Genomic DNA, 20,055 nt, shown 5'->3' with positions numbered 1-20,055 from the left:
GAGAGTTGGGCCGGGCGGGGTACTACTGCTTGTGCAAATTTGGAACACTTTGTGGTCGAGCCGGAGTTTGAAGATACTGTTTTGGGAAAGGCGGAAAGTGGAAGCATGCGCTTTCCATTGTCTTGAAGTCAAGTCTCTCTGAGAGAAAGTGCATTTGTTTGCACGAGCACTCGAGCAGTGCAGAGAACAATGAGATGCTTAAAACTAGTGATGCCTCCTGTTTACTGCAGGTTAAGAATCTCTCCAGCTCACGACTAAACTTCGCGCTATAATCATGAGAAAACTGAGTTTGCAATGATGATTATACACCGGTAATGAATGAACATGACGAACAAAATCTAACCATATTCGTCTATAAAGCATTAGCAGTTCCAGGGAGAGCCAGAGGCAATGATGCAAGGAGGCTATCAAACTAGCTTATCAAGCTCCATCCTGGTCACAGAAAATAAAGTAGGCAATCTAAAAAAAAAAGAGGCTGCAGCGAACTTTGGAGATAAGCTTTTTTATTTCTCTCTTTTTTTAGGGTAATAGCGGAGGGATGAGATTCCCCATCTGGATAATTTTCATTATAATGTTGCAAAAAATCAGCGAAGCGGTGCTCATTCATTATTTACCATTATAGTACGCGGAACCTTGCCTTTCACAGGGCTAGAGCATTGACACTGATGATACATCCAGATTCTTGCTTAGAGAACATTGTTCGAGATAAATGGGTCATCGATCCATCAAACAATTATCATGGCAAACCTTTTAAAACAAAAGATATTCAACTCCGGGTACATAGAAATGTCAAGTACATCAGTGATGTTTCAGCACATCAATGGTGTGAAAATGAGTCATGCTCCGCCCTGCTCACTTCATCACTTGTCATGTTCAACACAGTCCTTGAATCACCATCCACGAGAGCTAAGGTATACAACAAGTCGCCCAAGAGTCTCGTCCACTGCCTTGTTCCAAACATGAGCCAGCTCAGTTGAGCCCCTTCTAATGGTGATTTCACCAGGCTGTGCAACAGGAAAGGTTTAGACATTGAGCAGATTCCTCATGAAATAGAAAACTAAAAAGGCAACTGAGGGTCAGCTCAGTAACAGTTCCGCACGACACAACTTTGATTTGTAGCCACAGCTCCTGAGGTTCATGAAAGGGAACAATTGACTTCTTACTGCTCAAAATATGATGCTCCATGTCCCCATAAAAATATTACACATCCATGATAATAGGCTTACCACTGTCCAGCTTGAGATTCTAATACCTTTCCTAACTGTCACTTTCACTTGAAAGAGAGTTTGCAGCTACTATAACATTTGTCTATGGAACATGCTTTGTGCCACAGGTGTGATATTTAAAACTCATTTGATCACTGGCTTCGGTATGAATGTTTCAAGTTTTTATCTTGATATATGAGAAATCTGATGGGATACAAGTTCTAAATGAGCCAGAGCATAAAAAAGCTCCATCATTTTTCAAAAAGGTATACCATGTACCGACCATGTTGAATTAACTCTCAATAAATCCTCCCTAAACAAGCATATAACATATGGGATAACCCTTCAATGCTTGGGATGTGTTTAAGCCCTCTGATAAGAGATCATGAAAAATCTGCGACGGTTTAAATAACAGTTCCAGATTTCTGTAACTCTATGTGTTGAGGTTTTGTTTCTGTATCTTGTGATGTCACTAGTTTAGGAACCTATAGGCATTAAACTCACAAGGGTCATGATATCAAAAATAAGATTTGATATTTTAACTTAGAGATTTCCCACAAATTTTCAATGGCAATAATACCATACAAAGTATTATTTATCTCTTTAGTAAAGCAATGGCAGATACATTGATTTGAATAGCACAAATAAAAAAAATAGATCCAACCAAAATGATGGAAGGCTAAAAGCTTTGCAAATTTCATATTCTTTCCTTTATTCAAAAAATGCTGAGCTTGGTTTGTCTCTCTATTTATCACCTGTTCGCTTTGCAATGTCCAGATTTCTCTAGTAGATGCAAAAGTTCACAGGCCACATCCAGCGTGGTGCGGAAGTGAGCCATCTGCAATTTCTGATCCTAATTGCTGCACCAACCATTTACTTACTGAAAAACACTAGTGTTTATGGCATTAGCACCATTAAAAGAAGAGGACTCTTCAAGATTATAACTTCTCTGTTGCCAAACTAACGACGTAAAAGATCACCACCACCACCACAACAACAACAAAAAAAAATCAATACTACGGCTATGGAATTCGAAATTAACATTCCCATGGTCACAAGATGCTCGCCGTGCATAGTATTAAGCCAGGAACAGGACGCCGACCTGATAGGAGTAGGGCGAGCCGCTGGTGTCGGCGAGGGAGCGGTAGATGGCGCGGCGCTGGTGGAGGACGAAGCCGCCCATGGAGACGGAGCCCAGGGCGAACCCGAGGAGGCGCTCCTGCGCGAAGATCCGGACCCCAACCCACAAGGAAACGAACCGAATCAGCCCAACAATCAAACGGAATCCCGTCATTTCAGAGAGCTTGTGGGGATTAGAGTGGGTTACCTGCGCGAGGATGCTGATCATGGCTGAGGCGGTGGCTGCCGCCGGCGAGAAGAGAGATTTCGGGGTGGGTCTGCGTCTGCCTCGCCTTCTTCGTCTACGGTTTTCCACGGTGCTGGGAGATGTGCCGCCGGTGATGTGCTAGGCTCGGAGAATGCGACGCTTATGGGCCGTAGTGGTGGGTTGGGTGGGCCGGGCTGAAGTTGAATGGAGATCTGGTAATGAAGTGGCCCGTTGCCCAGCTCAACTGGCTAATGCAGTAATGCTTATCAAAGGCTCGAGACTTTTCAGTTCTCCGTTTAACTGAGCAGGTACAATGGGGTCTTAGAGGAGATACTTATGGAAATGACGTATTTTTTTTTCTCAACGGGACTGGTACAGATGCTTGCTTAGACTAAGAAAAAGATGCTTACTTAAACATCGCTATTTATATTAGTGATATCAAGATAATTAACTATGTTTAAACATCTATAATATTTATTTATATTAGAAATTACAATTTTTTATAGATGTCTAGCACTCTTTTCTGATATAATCAAGGCTTAGGAAGAATCAGTAGGGAAATCTGAAATATCCAGCTTCGACGTATTAGCTACCGAATGCCAAATAATGCCTTGCCTTCGTTAACTTTTCTGATACAATACTATTTCCTAAACCAAATTCAGTGCTCGGTCAGCACACAAAAACCGGTAGGCAACCATACCATTGCTATATCTACAGCTTGGAAGCCTTGAGTTTAAATACCATGGGCACAAACGGCCTTCACAGCCACTGATATTACCATAGCAAACCCGAGCACACAAACAACACGTAAACCTTACGTGGCAGGAGGCACTGATGAATGATCCAGCATAGACAGCTCCCCGCATGACGGGATTGGCATGAACACGTGCCCGTAAGAAGTTAACATCAGGAACCGGGAATTTACCTTGGAGTATGATCAGATCGCGATCAAGAAGCTTTGAACTCGAGCTGTCTTCAGCGAGCAACGTGTGAGCTAAGCTATCGCAAGGAGAATCCGAATGACAGCACAAACTTGAAGTGTTCCTATGCTATTTACAGGTCTGATAACTATACTACTGCAGGGTGGTATCCAGTCGGCGGTATGTTCTCCAGCCTTGGCATGTTGCCCACGTTTCTCCTCGAGCCCCATTCCTGGCAGCACTCCAGGGCTAGTCGAAGGGCGGTGCCCAAGCCAAGAACGATAAGAATGCCTGCAAATATCAGGTAGGTGAGTCAATGAACAACATCCAGTATGTGGTACCTTCTTCAAGTGAACCAATGAAGAAACAAAGAGAAAAAAAATGATCAAAATAGAATATAACTCCAATATGTCTTGTCCTTGATTGCTAATGGGACATATTTCAAGGGCCATTACAGTACCTGAACACATAATCTGCCGAACATTTCCAACTGTCAATTTGACTTTGCTCTGCTACATACATAATCACTATCTCCTATTCACTACTCACATAAATAGCAATGACTGTTGCAAGAAGCCCAAGTTATTTCAGTGCCTTATTTATTCAAATTTACTGGGAACATAAGTTTTGAGTTACTTGTCTTCACCTGAAAATCTGTACCTTTCTTGTTAAGAGCCTAAGGCTAAATCCTAAGGCTTCAAGATTAGGACCATTGGACAAAATAAGATTAATAGGTCGGCCATTTTGTGAACATGATGGCACTAGAAAATGAAAAGCCACAAGAAAAAGGTATCACATCACATGTGACTCAATTTCCTCTAGTAACTTGTAATGTTGCTTTACATGGAACAAGTGCAGTTCCAATCTCCTATTTGCCCAATCTAGTGGTGGTAGGTTGGATGATTTTCTTAATGAAATAGGAGACTATTCAATCATCAATTGCCAATGAAAAATAAACTGTACGGTTAAGTCCCACTAAGCTAACTGTTACCCTCCCTTCCTCTATCGCTTTGTTGAATTCAACAAAAGGTAAATAATAACAGAACAGTAAGGACATTGGAATGTGGTAGACAAATTATTGTTCCATACCAATTATAATGTTGACAGGAAGTGCGGAAACACCAAGAGAAACAGATATCAGCACATCCAATAAGAGACCGCCAATCAGAATTGCGAATGCAACCCAAAGAGGGCTAAACCATCCCTACATACACAAAGAGAAAGAAAAGAAAATATGAAGCAGAATGATATGCACAAGTTCGATAAAATAGAAAACTTGCACATGATTATTTGATTAGTAATTCATTTGCAGATAGAGAGTCAGATTAGTGCATTTCTTTCTTATTTATCATATCCACAGTCATAAAAATACCCTTTCACATCCTCCTCGGCCCCTTCCATAAGTTGAATCAACCCTCCAAACCCAATAACTTGTCTGTTGAATGAAAACAAGTAAATTTCACAACTAGAAAGAGGAATTCAGCATGGTCTTTATTTATGTAACTATGAAACAGAGATATTCCAGAATACAGTCAATAGAAGTTGGTACTTGGTATACGTAATGAAGTGTTCTTCAAACTACAAACATATATGAGCTAACAATAGGTAGTTTAACTTGGCTAAACATAAACATTGATCAGTTTATCCTTAGTTAGAGCATAACTGATAATGGATAGACATAGCAACTAGGAAGCATATATTTTCCAAATGGTCCAATACATCTCGAATGATAAATAGTAAACTTACACTTGCTTGTGTCTCTGGAGGGGGGATATTGACCGCCACCTGCCTGCGTAGTAAGGAACATCAGTACATCAAAATAATTTGCAACAGTCAAGAACCATCAATGTAGAACACTTACTGGCATATCTCACACTTGTTTGAACCTCTAGTACGAAACCAAACATCAATGCATGTCCGGTGAGCTTTTGCAAGATCACCACGACATCTGCATCCAAGATCTACCAGAGGTTCTTCTGTCTTCTGTTGACAAACTCTGCAGAAGTGACAAATATTAAACCTCAAGAAGAAATAGGAAGGTAATGAGCAATAAAAGAATAAGGAATATACAAATTTTGAAGGTAACACAAATGCCAGTGGGTAACTAAGAAGGGGCTCTGGATGTGCATTTTGCATGACTTTCAACCGTTGAGATCTAGATATTGACCGCACATTGCTTAAAACATCAAGCAAAACAGGGACCTAATGACTGGATGACATTGCAATGCCTAACAGTAAAGATGCTTTATATACGAAAAAATGCCAGCATTATAAGCTTAAAGCACCAAAAAAAAACATAGCTCAACGCTATGCAACCATAAGAGAACAAAGCGTCATCGCCAATGCATTGTTCTTGTCATACAAGGGTAACTGTTTGATCCCAAGGTACCTTAATTGGGACCTGATTTATTTAGAGCAATGAGTATTGTTCCTGCCAAACAAGTGACCCAAAGCGCAAAATCCCTGAGCACTACTAGGTACTAACCATTATTGATTCCAAGTGACTATATTGGGAACAATTAAGCTTCTAGAAAATCAATAAATATTCAGAGTTATGGGTCATAAGAAACCAGAATTGCCAAAACATCAGGCTCCCTTGAATAATTGGACATGTCAAATAGCCACGATGATGTGACCATAAGAAACATATGATGTATTATTACTTGTACTGAGTAAAAGAAAGAGATCCCAAAATACATCAATACATGGCAAAGCAATGGTGCAGTCCATGCACATATCACATTTGGTACATGAAATATTTAGCCAGATATTGATTATCACTTATCCGCATGCTTGCTCATATTTAGCCTTTAATAGAGAAGAACTAAGCACCATAGAACATTTATTGAATCCATGGTGACCCAGTTTATAACAATACTGTACAGAAAAGATATTTCAGCATGCTCGGTGAAGCTTGAGCATGAAGTTGCCATAAGCTCAAACCATTTCAAATACCATTAAAGGTTTGCTTCTACAATCAAGGTCAACCCTAGTCCCAACTGCATTAGGAAGCTTAACCCGCCTTCCCTACATTCAAGCCCACATCCTTAAAATTCAGTGGCGGTGCTTGAATCATAATTAGGGGAGGGCCAGGAGTGCAAATGTACATTGCAAAGTATAACATGTGTCTAATTGCTAGTGTTGGCCTATTTGATCCTCCGCCACTGCTAAAATTGTCTCTTAGATAACTTAAAAGCCCAGAATTCCTTGTAGTCCCATTGGCACTTCCCAACGGCCTAACTGCACTAATGTATGCGCTTCATAAGAATTAGCAGTTTAGTACTTTGACTACACCAGCACAGATCACATACACCAGGAAGGCTAATACTAAGTAAGATACCGATATACTGACAGTTAGCATGTTCACAGACTTGCTCACATGTGGATAAGTGATGAGCAACTTTCATCTCCATTGCAGCCACTTTACAAATTCATCGGTGTTATCAGTTATCACACTCAGCAAAGCCAGCCAGGGTAATTACATGTCCAGTTGGCACGATCCATCTAGTAAGACTCCGAGATACGTATACAGTAATTACTACATCACAAAAGGGCTCATTTCATGCTTAATATCTAGGGATGTAGCGTGCCCTTCTTTTCCCCCACAGGTTCATACATCTAAAATCACTTCCCTGAAAGATAGTTCAGGGATAGACAAAGACCGTCGCAAGTAATTCAGGGGACAGGGGATGAAATTCCATATTGCTAAATCTAACGAGGGAATCATGCAAATTGGAGCACTCCCAACAAAATACACTCCCCCGTGCTTGCCCCGATTCGCAATTCACCAAAAGGATCCGAGCTTGGGCACAGAGAAACCCCCACCGACGGGCTACCTGCATTGCTCGTAGTCGTCGAAGCTGTCAGACCTCGCCAGCTCCGCTTCCTTCGCGGCCGCCGCGGCGGTCACCGACACCGAGGCGGCCGTGGCCTTGCCGTGCCCGGCCTCCGGGGAGGAGACCGGGGCGTCGCCCTTCGTCTCGGGCGCCTGAACCTCCTCCCCCAGCCGCGAGATCACGATGGTGACCGCCGGCGCCGGCGCCTCAACCTCCGCCCCAGCCACCTCCTGCTGCAAGGGAGGCTCGCGGTCCGGCCCGGGCTCCGATCCGTGCGCGCCGCTCGACATGGGCGGCCCGCCCGCTCCCTCTTCCTCCTCCTGCTGTGCGGCTCTCCGTCGAACACCTCGCGCGTGCGAGGGATGGGGTACCCTTTTGGGGAATGGAATGAGGGCACGGCACCTACAGCTGCGGCTACTGGCTGGTCGGCTCGCGACGGCGTAGGGGCGGGGGAGCCGGGGGGGCGGTGGGGGGCCTACGCCGACGGGGAGAGATGGTCGGATGGGGCCGGGTGGGATGGGGCGCTGCAGGTGCGGATAGGGGATAAGGACGAGGGCTTTGCGGGGGACGCGGAGTGCGACTGACGGGTGGGCGAGAGCGTGCTGTGGGGTAACGTTGTCAGTGAGAGAGCATCAGGAGGGGTGAGTGCAGAAGCTGCGACCTGTGTGGATCTGGTCAATGGATGAGTACGGACTTGTGTCTGTAGTGTGACTGTGAGTGCGCCTGAGAGTGCACGTCGCGGGTATGAATGTGCGTACATGTTTTTTCCCCTCTTAAAATCCAATCACGGATGAACTTGCCAGAATTTGAAGAAGCGTTTTGCTAATTTTCAGAATTTTAATCAACTTTTGTCAACGTAGGGTCTCCCTACGGTGCTAGCTCTAATTGCATCTCTGGTGTCTCCAACACGGCGATTTCACCGATAACGAGTTAAGGGTTGGATGCGTCGGCAAGGCGACAAGAAAGGACGGACAAGGTTTAAGAGATGTTTCGATGTTGATGCAAAAGCAAAAAAGATAGCGAGTTGTCACTTACTTCATCGGCAGTTGCGACGCAGGAGCCAGTGCTGGATTAGAGTTAGGAAGTTCCAGAGAGGTTACTCTCCCCCTCCGACCATAGAACCGGTGAGGAAAACCAACCAAAAAGTAGATAGCAGTGGTAGAGAGGCGCCACCAACCACATGGTTTATTTGATGCCCTAGTTACAACAAATACTCTATGAACCCTAACACCTTGAATTTAAAGTAATATGTTGCATATTTCATTCATTGTTGAGTTTTAGGTCACAATGAATCATCTTCACATATTATTGCTGGGAAGAAAGTTGAAAGTGAGTGAGAGAGATGTTCCAAATCTGTTCTTACTAATGCTTCCTCCATCATCTCCAAAAATTTAAGGTATAGTGTGCTTCTCTTAAAATAATTATATACATCTGAGTGATGTGACCACTACACCATGGTGGAGAATTTGAGACAAGCTTTTCAGCCTCAGAAACTAGCAAATGCAGCCTCAAATGATATATTAAGGCTAACATGGTCTAACTCGGATATCCCTGTCTCAAAAGGTAGTATTTTGAGCACCTGACCGATGTTAGCCTCAAAATGGATGAATTGAGGTTGACAGGGTTAGCCTCTGATTCCCATGCCTCATATTCACATCGAGGCACACAACATATGCAATATATTGAGACCATAGCTTGCTGCCTCAAGCGCACTTTGAGGCAACTACGGTTGCCTCAAAATCTAGGATATGACAATATTTTGAATTATTTTGCACTTTATACATTCTCATGAACAATCTGTAATTGAATATCTAGATCCATAATAATACATTTCATAAATAATAGTGGTCATCCTCACACAAAAGATATCAACCTATCATCTAAGCACAAACATTCTACATCTAAGCACAAGCATTCTAGAGGGTTTAACCCATCATCATCCATATACAAAAGGTGACATCATCAATCATGTATACAAAAGGTGTGGCCAACGGAAGCCTTGCAATAGTTGGACCATACAACTTAGCAATCTTTTGCTAGAGAAACTCGACCACCTGCGGTTCAAATTTGAAGCCAACTTAGTGCTATTGATTAAAATGTTATAAGCCAATGAAATTTCTCCTAGCAGCAAAGAAACACATAATTCATGACTAACAATTCTCCTTAACCGAAAGGCTTGGCATTAAAAAAATGATACATACCAACTGATATAACTCAACTCTAAAGCAATGGATTGCAGATGTGAAAACTAGAACCTGCTTGTAATTGTAGAAAGAATTTGTTTTGTTTATCGATATTTTTTCAGCGAACAAAATAAAAAGCATCTATTGCTACTATCCTATGCCTAAAGTATTTGCACTACTGTTAGCATTACATGAGGAAAAAGAGATCAGTACACAAATCTTTGCATTATCTTGCTGAAACTACAACTAACTTCTAAAGTCTTTTTATGCCAAAGTTATATGTACCTGTCTTTATCACTTGCCCAAATAGTGGCTTTTGTGAAACTTCTTGCACCTAAAAAGTGTTCAGTTTGTTTATTAGAACTGATATGCAAACAAGGAAATATAACAAATAAGAAGGCAGCAAATTATAGAAATATACCAACTGGGATGAGCTCTTTCTCTTCTTTGTGCCCCTTCCATTGTTTGTTTCTGCATTAACAAGATGAAAGGTTCATCAGTCAAACTATTTGTATTAGTAGATAACTAGTTAAAGTTCACAAATGTAACTACGTATTTATCTTCTTAACACCTCTGCCCCACCAAAGATTGATCCAGTCAAATTTGAATAACATAATTATTCCTTTCATGCTGTAATTTAATTTAATCATGTCTATGATGCTACCGTAATACGCAACTTCATCTATGTTACTACCGTAATATGCAATTTCGTCTATGATAGGGGATCCTTCACATTAGATAAACTAGAAGTCTCAGCAACACAAAACCAACCCACGAATCATTTAGTTAATACATGGTTATATTACTGAAATAATATGTGCCTACACTAACATAGGAAATGAATACATGGTTTTTGAGCATACTGAAGGAAATGGTTATATGGTCATACTTGAATAGCACTCTATGGGCTTTAACCCAAGAGTTATAATCCAAAGTGGTAATACGCCTACCATGCAGATAGCAACAGATTTTACTTAAGTATGGATTATCAATTAAGGTATGGTTATCATGCCGACCATGATGATTAAACTTAGTTACACAAACAGTCAGGACGATTCAAGACGTGGTTGTTATACATTACTCTGCTACACCAGTATTGAAATATCTTATTGCCAACATTTATCTAGGGTTTTTCATCCAACTATATGCATTCAATCTATAAATCAAGATTTTTTCACTCGTCCTTTTCAATGGTGCAAAAAACCAAATATCCACACATATTTACCAGTTTTTCCAAATACCCAAATAGAATAAGACTAGGAATTAGAAGAAATTACCTTTTTGTAGAAGAGGACTACTATTGCACATGCAATTTCAGAGGCAGCGGGAACTTCAAAACACAAAAGTAGGCACCCGAAACGCAAGTAGGTAGCCGTTTGAAGATGCTCCAACCTCTAGGTGCAGCAGATCTCAATATGCATCAAAGAACAATAGTCATTTTAATTTGCAGGGTCTTAATTTAGGAGATCAAGTAAATGATTGTAGCAATCCTAATTTTTGTCCCCAATCCAGTCCTTGACCACAAACACTAGCAGGTTTGCTTACGTACCACAGATCCAACACAGAAGCTAGCTTGACTACAGGGAAAAGATGATAGAGAGAGGGAAATGGAGGGAGCAAGCTGATGGTGGGGATGCGGATTGTGTGCTGCTGTTGTTGTAGGTGGAAGGGCTAGCGGTGGGAATGCGGTAGGGGACTGCCTTGGGGAGTTAGGCAGTGGTCGGTGGCCTAGGTAGGGACGTGGAGGGGATAGTGGCCAGGGTGGTGAGGTCTGAGGTACCAGGCGCCGGTGACCATGGTGGAGATTGGAGACAGGTCCAGTAAGAGTGATCAGGGAACTATAGGGCAGCTGCGATGGGTTTTGGGTGGAGACGACCAGAGAAGTGAATTTTTTTTAGAAAATGGAAAGTATTCTGGCTTTTTCATCTGGGATGCATACATCGTCATTATTATAAAGTTTTGGTTAATAGCCAGCAATATTAAAGAAGCAAAGCATGGTAAATAACATCATACATCTATTCTGTAACTACAACGCCACCCATATTTTATGAAGACGTCTATTGCCACCACCTCCAGAGTGTGACACACCTTCAAAATATTTGCCTTTTGGTCCTCCTTTTGTAGTAATCTCTAAAACCTTAGCCAGTAGATTCCTCTGAAAATTATCTGCATAAATGACATAGTTGTTTTTTTATTAAACACAATATCATTACGACGAAGTCAAATAACCTAAAAAATGGCAGCTACTCCAACCAAGATTCTTTTCTTTATCTTTGATCCCACCTCCTGTGACTAATTGCTCACAATATGAGCTATATTCCTAGTCTTTTAATACCAGAGAAGTGAAATGAAAGCCTTTTTTTTTCTTTGCGCGCCTCTTTTAGCGCCAATTTCTCCCCCTGCAATCCCGAATTCCCCATCTTTTTTTGTCATTTACAGCTTTACCCGCCTCTTTTTTTGCCAATTTTTTCCCCACGAGGAACATGAATTTTATTTATTTATTTGAGAGCGGGAAAGAGCATTTCCCAAAAGAAAAGATAGTGAAATTAAGAAGCAAAAGGGGAGTTGTGCTGTTTGCCTCAACGAAGCAATTGAGGCTGAGTGTCAGTCTCAGATTCTTGGAACAGATTGAGGCAAACATTGTTAGCCTCAACATGATTTTTTGAGGCTGACATCGTCTGTCTCGTAGGTTAATTGGAGGCAAACAAGATTAGTTAGCCTCTAATGTCTGCCTCAAATTCTCCGTAGTGGTGTAGTGGACGCTCCACATATGATATGATTCTCTTGAACCATACGAGCTGCATTGTCAAAGCCAAACACAATGGGGCCAGACGACATATCCTGATTTCCTTTTCAATCCTTATGGAGCACCTAGCACCAGAGTCTCTTGCCTGTGGCTACTCTTGTGAGTTCAAGTGGAGAAAAAAAAAATACATTGTGCTTTTGCTACGTCGCAATTTTTGGCAGGGACGTAGCTATCACAAACGCATGCAGTCCATAAAGCTCAATGTGCATGCTAAGTGCTAGCATTAATTCTAATCGCGCCTTTGTTTTCAATAAAAGAGAGGGAGGTTAACATTAAGCGGTGCTATCTTAATAGAGGCTTGTTGCCATTTGTGCATCTCAGTCGGTTTTTTTTTTTTTTTTGGTGCGACAAATGCATCGAAGTTGTTGATGCCTAGATCGATTAGCGTGGAGCCATACGTAATCATATCTGCATATATAAAATAGTTAGTGCAAACTGATCCAAATCCGGGCATATGAGCCAGTGATTTATTTTGCTTATACCTCTCTTTTCATCTATATACATACCACCAAAAAGTCCCTTCTTTCATCCATATGTATCACCACCTTCTCAAGATTCTTTTACTTATACCACCAATCCAGCACTCTTCCATCGTCAAGTGGCAATACTCTTTTCGACTTCCGTCCGGGCAGCAGTAGCAATCCCCAAAGTAACCGCACTTCCCCAAGACACAAAAAATCAAGGAGATTTTTCTCTCCTCGCACCTCCATATGATATGTGTGTGTGTGTTCTTCACATTTAGAAAACGCTGCTGACCAATTCCGATATAATTTTGACTCATTCCTTCGCTTACACAACTTGAACCACAATTGATTAAGCTATGCCACTATATAATAAGAGAGAGAGAAAAGCTTAATTGCCAGTGCACTGTAAATTGCTCCGGTCAAACCAGTAACCCAAAAGCGCAAACTCCCTGGGCACTAACAGCCATTCTCGTTTGCAGGTGACCATAATAGGAGCAGAACAGCTGCTAAAAAAAACAGAGAGATCATAAGAAACAGAGTTACCAAACACAGGGTACCCTTAAATAATTAATACTGTAAAAATAAAGATACAGGATGGTATGATCATAGGATACTGAATTGATGTTTTATCAAAAGAATATGTGCATCGTAGCTGGCAGAGCTGTTTTTTGACTCAGTAAATTAGAAAATTCAACAGAACATCAATACACCAAGAAACATTGGTGCAGTCCATGCGCATAGCAGATTTGGAGATGAAATATGAAGCCAAAGTAGAATAATACTGATTATGGCATATTCACATATGAGCGTTTGTTCCTCATGTTTTACACCTGCAGCCGCCTGGCTGCTCGTTAACCTTTGACATCTAAGAACTAAACAACATAGAATGAATTATTAAAGCCATGGTGTCCTGGTCTGTAATAGTAAGTACAGAAAAGATCTTATAGCTTGCATGGTCATATGTACATATCATGTGCCTCGGTACACGATTGGGCTCAATACTGATGATTTTAAGATCACAGACCTCTCACTTGTGAAAGGTATTGTTCCTTGGTGCATGCACTGGTCGACCTTCCCTCGCTGAATGAATGAACGGCTGCGGCAGGCATGTGGGGTTGCACTTGGGGCACCTGACCCTGCACTCATCCATGGTACTGTAGCAATTCTGTTTCTGATTGCCGTCCCCGCAGCAGTGGCATTGCTTCCATCCACCCCAGTAATTGCATCTTCCTGAGATGAAAAATATCATGTGGAGCTTGCTCTCATCTAATGATGTCGAGTTGACAGCAGTAGCGGTAGTAGTTTTAGCCTATGGTGACAGAGGATGACCAGCTTGCGATATTTTTGTACTCATCAATACATAATACTCAAACATGTATCTGTCAAAAATTTAATGAGACGAAGGCAAGATGGTGATGTATACTTACATTGTGAAGGCAATGCTAGGCATCCAAAGAGCACAGCAAACAAGAACATGGTCATCGTGTACAACAAGCCTCCACAGAAACTGTCCCTCATATTGGATCTTTACGATGAAACTATTTTGTGAACACGATGGTATTAGAAAGTGGAACGACACTAGACAAAAGTATAAACAATAACATTACATGTGATTTAATTTCCTTGTAAGGTTGCTTTTACATGAAAAATGTGTAAACTTAGGTCGGAGGTTTTTCTTAATGAAATAAGAGGGTCGGAGGTTTTTCTTAACGAAATAAGAGACTATTCATTCATCAATCACCAATGAAGAACAAACTGTATGATTAAGAACCAACGGAAGCCAAACAGTTATCCCTCCTTGCTCTATCTCTCTTCAATTCAAGAAAGGCACCTAAATAAATAATAACTGAACTGTAAAAATATTCGGATGTCGTAGACCAAAATTTTGTTTCATACCAACTATTATGTTCACATGAAGTGCAGAAACACTAAGAGAAACAGATATCATCACATCAAGTAAAAGATCGCCAATCAGAAATGCAAATGTAACCCAAAATGGGCTAATCCATCCCTACACACAAAGAGAAAGAAAATAAAATATGAAGCAGAAAGAAATGCACTAGTTCAACAATGGTGCAGTCCATGTGCATAGCGGACTCGGTACAAGAAATATGTAGCTGAACTAGAATAGCACTGATTATCACATATTCGCATATCAATACGGTTACTCAAGTTTTACACTTGGAACCGCATAGCTGCTAGTTAGCCTTTCGCAGCTAAGAACTAAACAACACAGAAAAATTTATTGAAACCCTTGTGTCAGTCTGTAATAGTAGTTACCGACAAGATCTTATTGAACTTGAACACAAAGTTAATGTAAGCCCAAACATTTCTGAATAAGCCTTACGTTCAATCCATGCCCCTCAAATTATCCATCACATAACCACCCCACGGCCTAACTGCACTAACATATGTGAATTAAGTGAGGATTTAGACCACACCAGCACCAGTCACATATACATCATGAGCTAGGAGAAGGACAATATTAAGGAAGAAAGATACTGATAAATTGGCAATCAACATGTTCATGGACTCATTGCTCACACCTTTATTAGTATTTATGATGAACTTACTTTGATCCGCATTCCGGCTACTTTATAAATCATTGGTGTTATCACATTCAGAAAAGCCATCCAGGGTAACCGCATATCCACTTCGCATGATCCATGTGCTAGAGAGACACGAATTACTAGTATGAAAATTACTACATCACAAAAAGTTCATATCATGCATAATCTCTAGGGATGTAGCGCGCCCTTTTTTTCGTCCATTCCTTTCCCCACTAGTTTATGCACCTATACTAAATTCCCAGCAAGATGACTAGATAAGCAAGCAATTTCCCTGAAATAGGGTTCACCAAAGGTAATTCGGGGATGAAACGCTCAACTGCTAAACCTAGCGTGGCAATCATGCAAAATTGGAACTTTCGCAACCAGAGTACTCATCCATCCTCCTCCCGATTCGCAGTTCATCAAAAGGATCCGAGCTTCGGCACATGATCACACCAAAGAACGCCCAGTTTCACACTAATGCAAAGCAAAAAAAAAAAAAAACCCCCACCAACGAGCTACCAACCTGCATTGGTCGTAGCCATCGAAGCTGTCGGACCTGGCTAGCTGCGCCTCCTTCGCAGCCGCCGCGTCGGTCAACGAAGCGGCCCTGCCCTTGCCGTACCCGGCCACCGGTGAAGCCGAGGCCAGCACGCCCTTCGTCTCTTCGTCTCCGCCGCCTCCTCCCCCGGCCGCGAGAATGATCACGAGGTCGTGTTCGTGCCAAATGTTCCATAACTCCAATTGTTTGCGAAGTGTATCTGCTTTCTTTCACCAAGTGATAAAAATACCACGAAATTTATGAGTATAAAACTGGTTACCCACCTTGATATAAGCATGCGCTCTCCTTTTCGATGCGTTTGATTTGTAATATATGTGTGTGTGTGGGGGGGGGGGGGGGTTGCCGGCTTCCTCCAGAATTTAGATTTCACGAGGATCCATTCTGGAGCAACTATGCATAGGCTGCGGTTTTACAAACTTAGGTAATGTTTGGTTGAGTGTACGAAGTTGAATATGGTAAGATTATTCTAAATGGATAGGATAATTTTGGATGTAATAGTACAAAGGGTATGTTTGGTATGATGTATGGAATAGTATATGATAGTGTTTGATTGGATGTATGAGATGTACATATGAATATATTTAGTTGCTAAAAAGATAAGCACTATATTTATTTATAACTTAATTTCTTTACAAAATGATATTTTTATAATTATAATTATCAATAAATTATTCTAATTATCCATAATAATACTTAATTATAGCTAATAACATATAATTGCAACTAACGTATAGCTAATTGTTCTTAATTCTCACTAATACTCACTAATCATCACTAAGTACATGTAATTACAGAAGTTGACAGAGTCTGTGTGAGGTTGCAGCCAATTTTCTTGTATGAGATGGTTCAACATCTTAATATAATATCTATACAATCTATACGCAGACCGGTCATCAGCTTGCTTGGGTCAACCGTCGGTGGGACTGACTCCTAGTGGTCCATAAAGTCTAATAGCTTCATGTCCCTACATGTGTCTGACTGCAATGCACGAGAGAACACATTTAATATAAGAATGAAAGTTAGTACAGTCTAACAAGCCTCACGTACCAGTGTGTGGTAAGCCGCCGTCGGCTCCATAGCGAAAGTGTCGGTGACCTCCAGCTTGTGCTGCGGCGGCTTCGAAGGCACTGGGATGCACGTAAGCCGCGTCGCCTTGTGGAACCAGCGCAAGCACGCTTTCTACGGTTGCCCTTTTGCGCAATAAGCAAGCACATGAGAGCAAGGCAAATGCATCAGTGATGGCTTGTTGCAAGTGCACTGGCACTTGTTGTTCGCTACTCACAACCTACATTCCATTGTAATTTCCTTTGTTATGATACCCAGTCCGCCCTTGTCACGCAACATCACCTCGAAGACGTGTTAACGGTTACCAACAACATAAACTTTATGGGACTTGCCCTTCCCGTTCTTCTGTTCCATGTAAGATGTTATCTTCTCTGTGTACAACCTTTGCGGGTTCCACATATGTAGCGTGGCCTTACTATAATGCTCTCGGAGATACCGCTACATCCCACGAGTGACTTGATCCACAATTGCCACCAATGGTAGTGACATATTCTCAGTCATTATCCAACTGTAAACCTCGGCGAGGTTAGTTGTCATAATCCCATAATGTGAACCATCAATGTCCGCATCAGTACCCATTTCTCCAATGGTTTGTGTCTGATCCAGTCGGAGAAACACTTAACTCTCCTTTTACCCTCCCTTCTCCTTATCACACTCTGCAGCTCAAGTGGTAAAGGCTCTAGGCTCTCGGGCTCCTCCTCCCTTTGTACAACTGGCTTATTCAAAACTTTGTCCATGTGCTTAATAGTTAGTTTATCCAGCTCTTCTCACAGACCATCAAGCTTCCTCCTTTGGTTCTGTTTGCACAGCTTTTTAAAAAGATTCATCAACATCTTACTCTTGAATTGTTTGTAGAAATTTGCTCTGAGATGTCGTATGCACCAACAGCTATTCAAATCTGGTCACGGCAATACCCCGCCTGTACCACTCTACAATGTCTTGATAGCGTTCAACAAGCCAACTATCCGTAGACTCGCATTCAACGAATGCAAAAGCCAAAGATAGAACCTGGTTCTCACCATCTATCTCGATAGTTGTGAGTACCTGACCCCTGTATTTTCCTACGAGAAATGTCCCTCCCACGCACATCACCGGTCGACAATGTCGGAATACCTCGATCATACAGCTGAATGACCAGAATACCCGCTAAAAGACTCGATCTTCATCCTGATTCACGAAATCGTGAGTAGTAATACAGGTGCCCGAGTTCCTCCCTTGAATAACCTATAGAAATGAAGGTAGGTTATGGTATAAGTCCTTATATGTGCAACACATCTTCTCTAACACCTTCTGTTTCGCTCTCCATGTCATGTCGTACGAAATCTCATAACCAAATCTATTATTGATAGCATTTATAATTCCAAACGGGGACATACTAGCAGTAGCAGTTGAAAGGGAAACATCTCACATGGAAGTTGATGATACTCCCACACTAGCAGTAAATGACCTCCCAATTAAGGATGCAAATACCTCTACTTTGCTCTCCTCCACTAACATAGAAGATGCCATAAAGTATGAAGTGAAAAAGAAAACCATTAAAGATGAAGTGGCCAGATATTTCACATACTCTATCTACAATTAGAGTAATTAGCCATTCATTTAGTTGCTGAATTTAGGAGGATTGAATAAATAAATGTAAACTCTAGAAGAGCAAGCTTAGCTACAAATAATATTTTTGATAGTTAATAAAGCATTTATTCTCGTTGCTACTTTCTCGTATGTACAGGTTGGAATGTTTTATTTATAGAATATGTGTGGCGCCCGTATGGAGGAAGTGTGTACTGTAGATATTGAAACCATAAACACCATCTTAAGAGAAAAGATGTATTTTCAGTCTATTAGAAATAACTCTAGACAAATGGTAACTATCACTGATAATGATAAGTGCATAGTAGGTTTTGGAAGAGCTACAGTCATACTACTGATGGGAACTACCTTGCACATTGAAGAAGTATTGTTGTACCTGAATCTACAAGTTTTAAAGATATCCGCGCTAACGGTTTCCATATAGAAACTGGTGAAGAAGATGGTAGAGAGCACCTACTCATCACTAAGCGTCGTAGTGAAGTGAGAATACTAGAAAAACTTCTCTGTATGAGCAGTGGCTTGTACTGCACTCGCATTAGAGCACCTGAAGTGTTTACAACCTTAAAGAATGTGTTTCGTAGTATAGAATTATTCTCCGTATGGTATGATATATTATGTCACCCTGGTCTTAGAATGATGAGAAACATAATTACTAACTTACAAGGTCTTGCATAAGTGTAAAGAATTTCATGAATTATGAAGATTTTGTATGCCCTGCATGTGCTACTGGGAAACTAATAATAAGACCGTCTACCTTGAAGGTATAAGATGAAATCCCTGTATTCCTGGACCGAATACAGTGGATATTTATGGTCCTATTCAACCACTTTTTGACCTGTTCTGGTACTTTATGGTATTGATAGATGCATCCTCAAAGTGATCACATGTATGTCTATTATCTACCACAACCACGTCTTTGCAAAGTTGATCTCGCAGATCATACAAATTAGGAATAATTTTCCTAACCATTGAATGAAATCCATTAGAATGGACAATGCTGGAGAATTATTACACTGGTATGGGAATTAAAGTTGAACATTCTATACCGCACGTCTATACTCAGAATGGACTAGCTGAAACATTGATAAAAAGAATAAAATTTATTGCTAGACCTTTGTTGCAGCATTGTAAATTTACCTGCTACATGTTAGGGACATGCAGTCTTACATGCGACGGCTCTTATTAATTATAGACCATCCTCCAATAACATCCATTCATCTATGCTACTAGTGCAAGGGGTAATTCTAAAAAATTTTCATTTACGTAAATTTGGAAGTATGGTTTATGTGCCAATACCGTCGCCATAGCGAAGCGCTATGAGACCTTTGCGAAAAGTTAGAATATATGTCAGTTATGAGACTGTATCCATAATCCAATATTTAGATCCAATAACTGAAAATCTGTATACGGCCCGCTTCGCTGACTGTATTTTTATGAAAATAGTTTTCCATCGTTAAAGGGCAAATATACCCTTGGATGAAAAATATCGAGAAATTATTTGGCCGGCCGAAGGAATTGTGGCACATGATCCATACACTAATGAAGCAAATA

At 41.1% G+C, this 20,055-nt stretch overlaps 2 protein-coding genes and 1 long non-coding RNA gene across 5 annotated transcripts; all 3 read right to left on the bottom strand.

The window, feature by feature from the left end:
* Positions 1 to 669: 669 nt before the first annotated feature.
* On the bottom strand, positions 670 to 2,690 carry LOC133907391 (uncharacterized). The gene is made up of 3 exons (XM_062349425.1): positions 2,533 to 2,690; positions 2,308 to 2,424; positions 670 to 1,004 (listed from the first exon to the last, which is right to left on the bottom strand). Exons 1-3 carry the CDS (start codon positions 2,551 to 2,553, stop codon positions 891 to 893), a joined length of 252 nt encoding a protein of 83 aa, XP_062205409.1. The 5' UTR covers positions 2,554 to 2,690; the 3' UTR covers positions 670 to 890.
* A 527-nt stretch (positions 2,691 to 3,217) lies between these two features.
* On the bottom strand, positions 3,218 to 7,768 carry LOC133907390 (uncharacterized). Of its 2 annotated transcripts, XM_062349423.1 has the most exons (6): positions 7,289 to 7,768; positions 5,314 to 5,448; positions 5,199 to 5,241; positions 4,825 to 4,887; positions 4,542 to 4,656; positions 3,218 to 3,743 (listed from the first exon to the last, which is right to left on the bottom strand). In XM_062349423.1, exons 1-6 carry the CDS (start codon positions 7,576 to 7,578, stop codon positions 3,601 to 3,603), a joined length of 789 nt encoding a protein of 262 aa, XP_062205407.1. In that variant the 5' UTR covers positions 7,579 to 7,768; the 3' UTR covers positions 3,218 to 3,600. The 2 variants fall into 2 exon arrangements, with proteins under 2 accessions (XP_062205407.1, XP_062205408.1); XM_062349424.1 differs by lacking the exon at positions 4,825 to 4,887 and having other exon boundaries at positions 7,289 to 7,766.
* A 5,733-nt stretch (positions 7,769 to 13,501) lies between these two features.
* LOC133907741 (uncharacterized) lies at positions 13,502 to 16,145 on the bottom strand. Of its 2 annotated transcripts, none has more exons than XR_009908017.1 (3): positions 15,817 to 16,145; positions 14,169 to 14,279; positions 13,502 to 14,073 (listed from the first exon to the last, which is right to left on the bottom strand). It is a non-coding gene; the product is annotated as an uncharacterized LOC133907741 (long non-coding RNA). The 2 variants fall into 2 exon arrangements; XR_009908016.1 differs by having other exon boundaries at positions 13,502 to 13,971; positions 15,817 to 16,135.
* Between the last annotated feature and the right edge of the window lie 3,910 nt (positions 16,146 to 20,055).

Source organism: Phragmites australis, chromosome 24 (genome assembly GCF_958298935.1).
Source record: "Phragmites australis chromosome 24, lpPhrAust1.1, whole genome shotgun sequence".
NCBI classification, from domain to species: domain Eukaryota; kingdom Viridiplantae; phylum Streptophyta; class Magnoliopsida; order Poales; family Poaceae; genus Phragmites; species Phragmites australis.
This window is presented reverse-complemented; position numbering and strand designations above follow the sequence as displayed.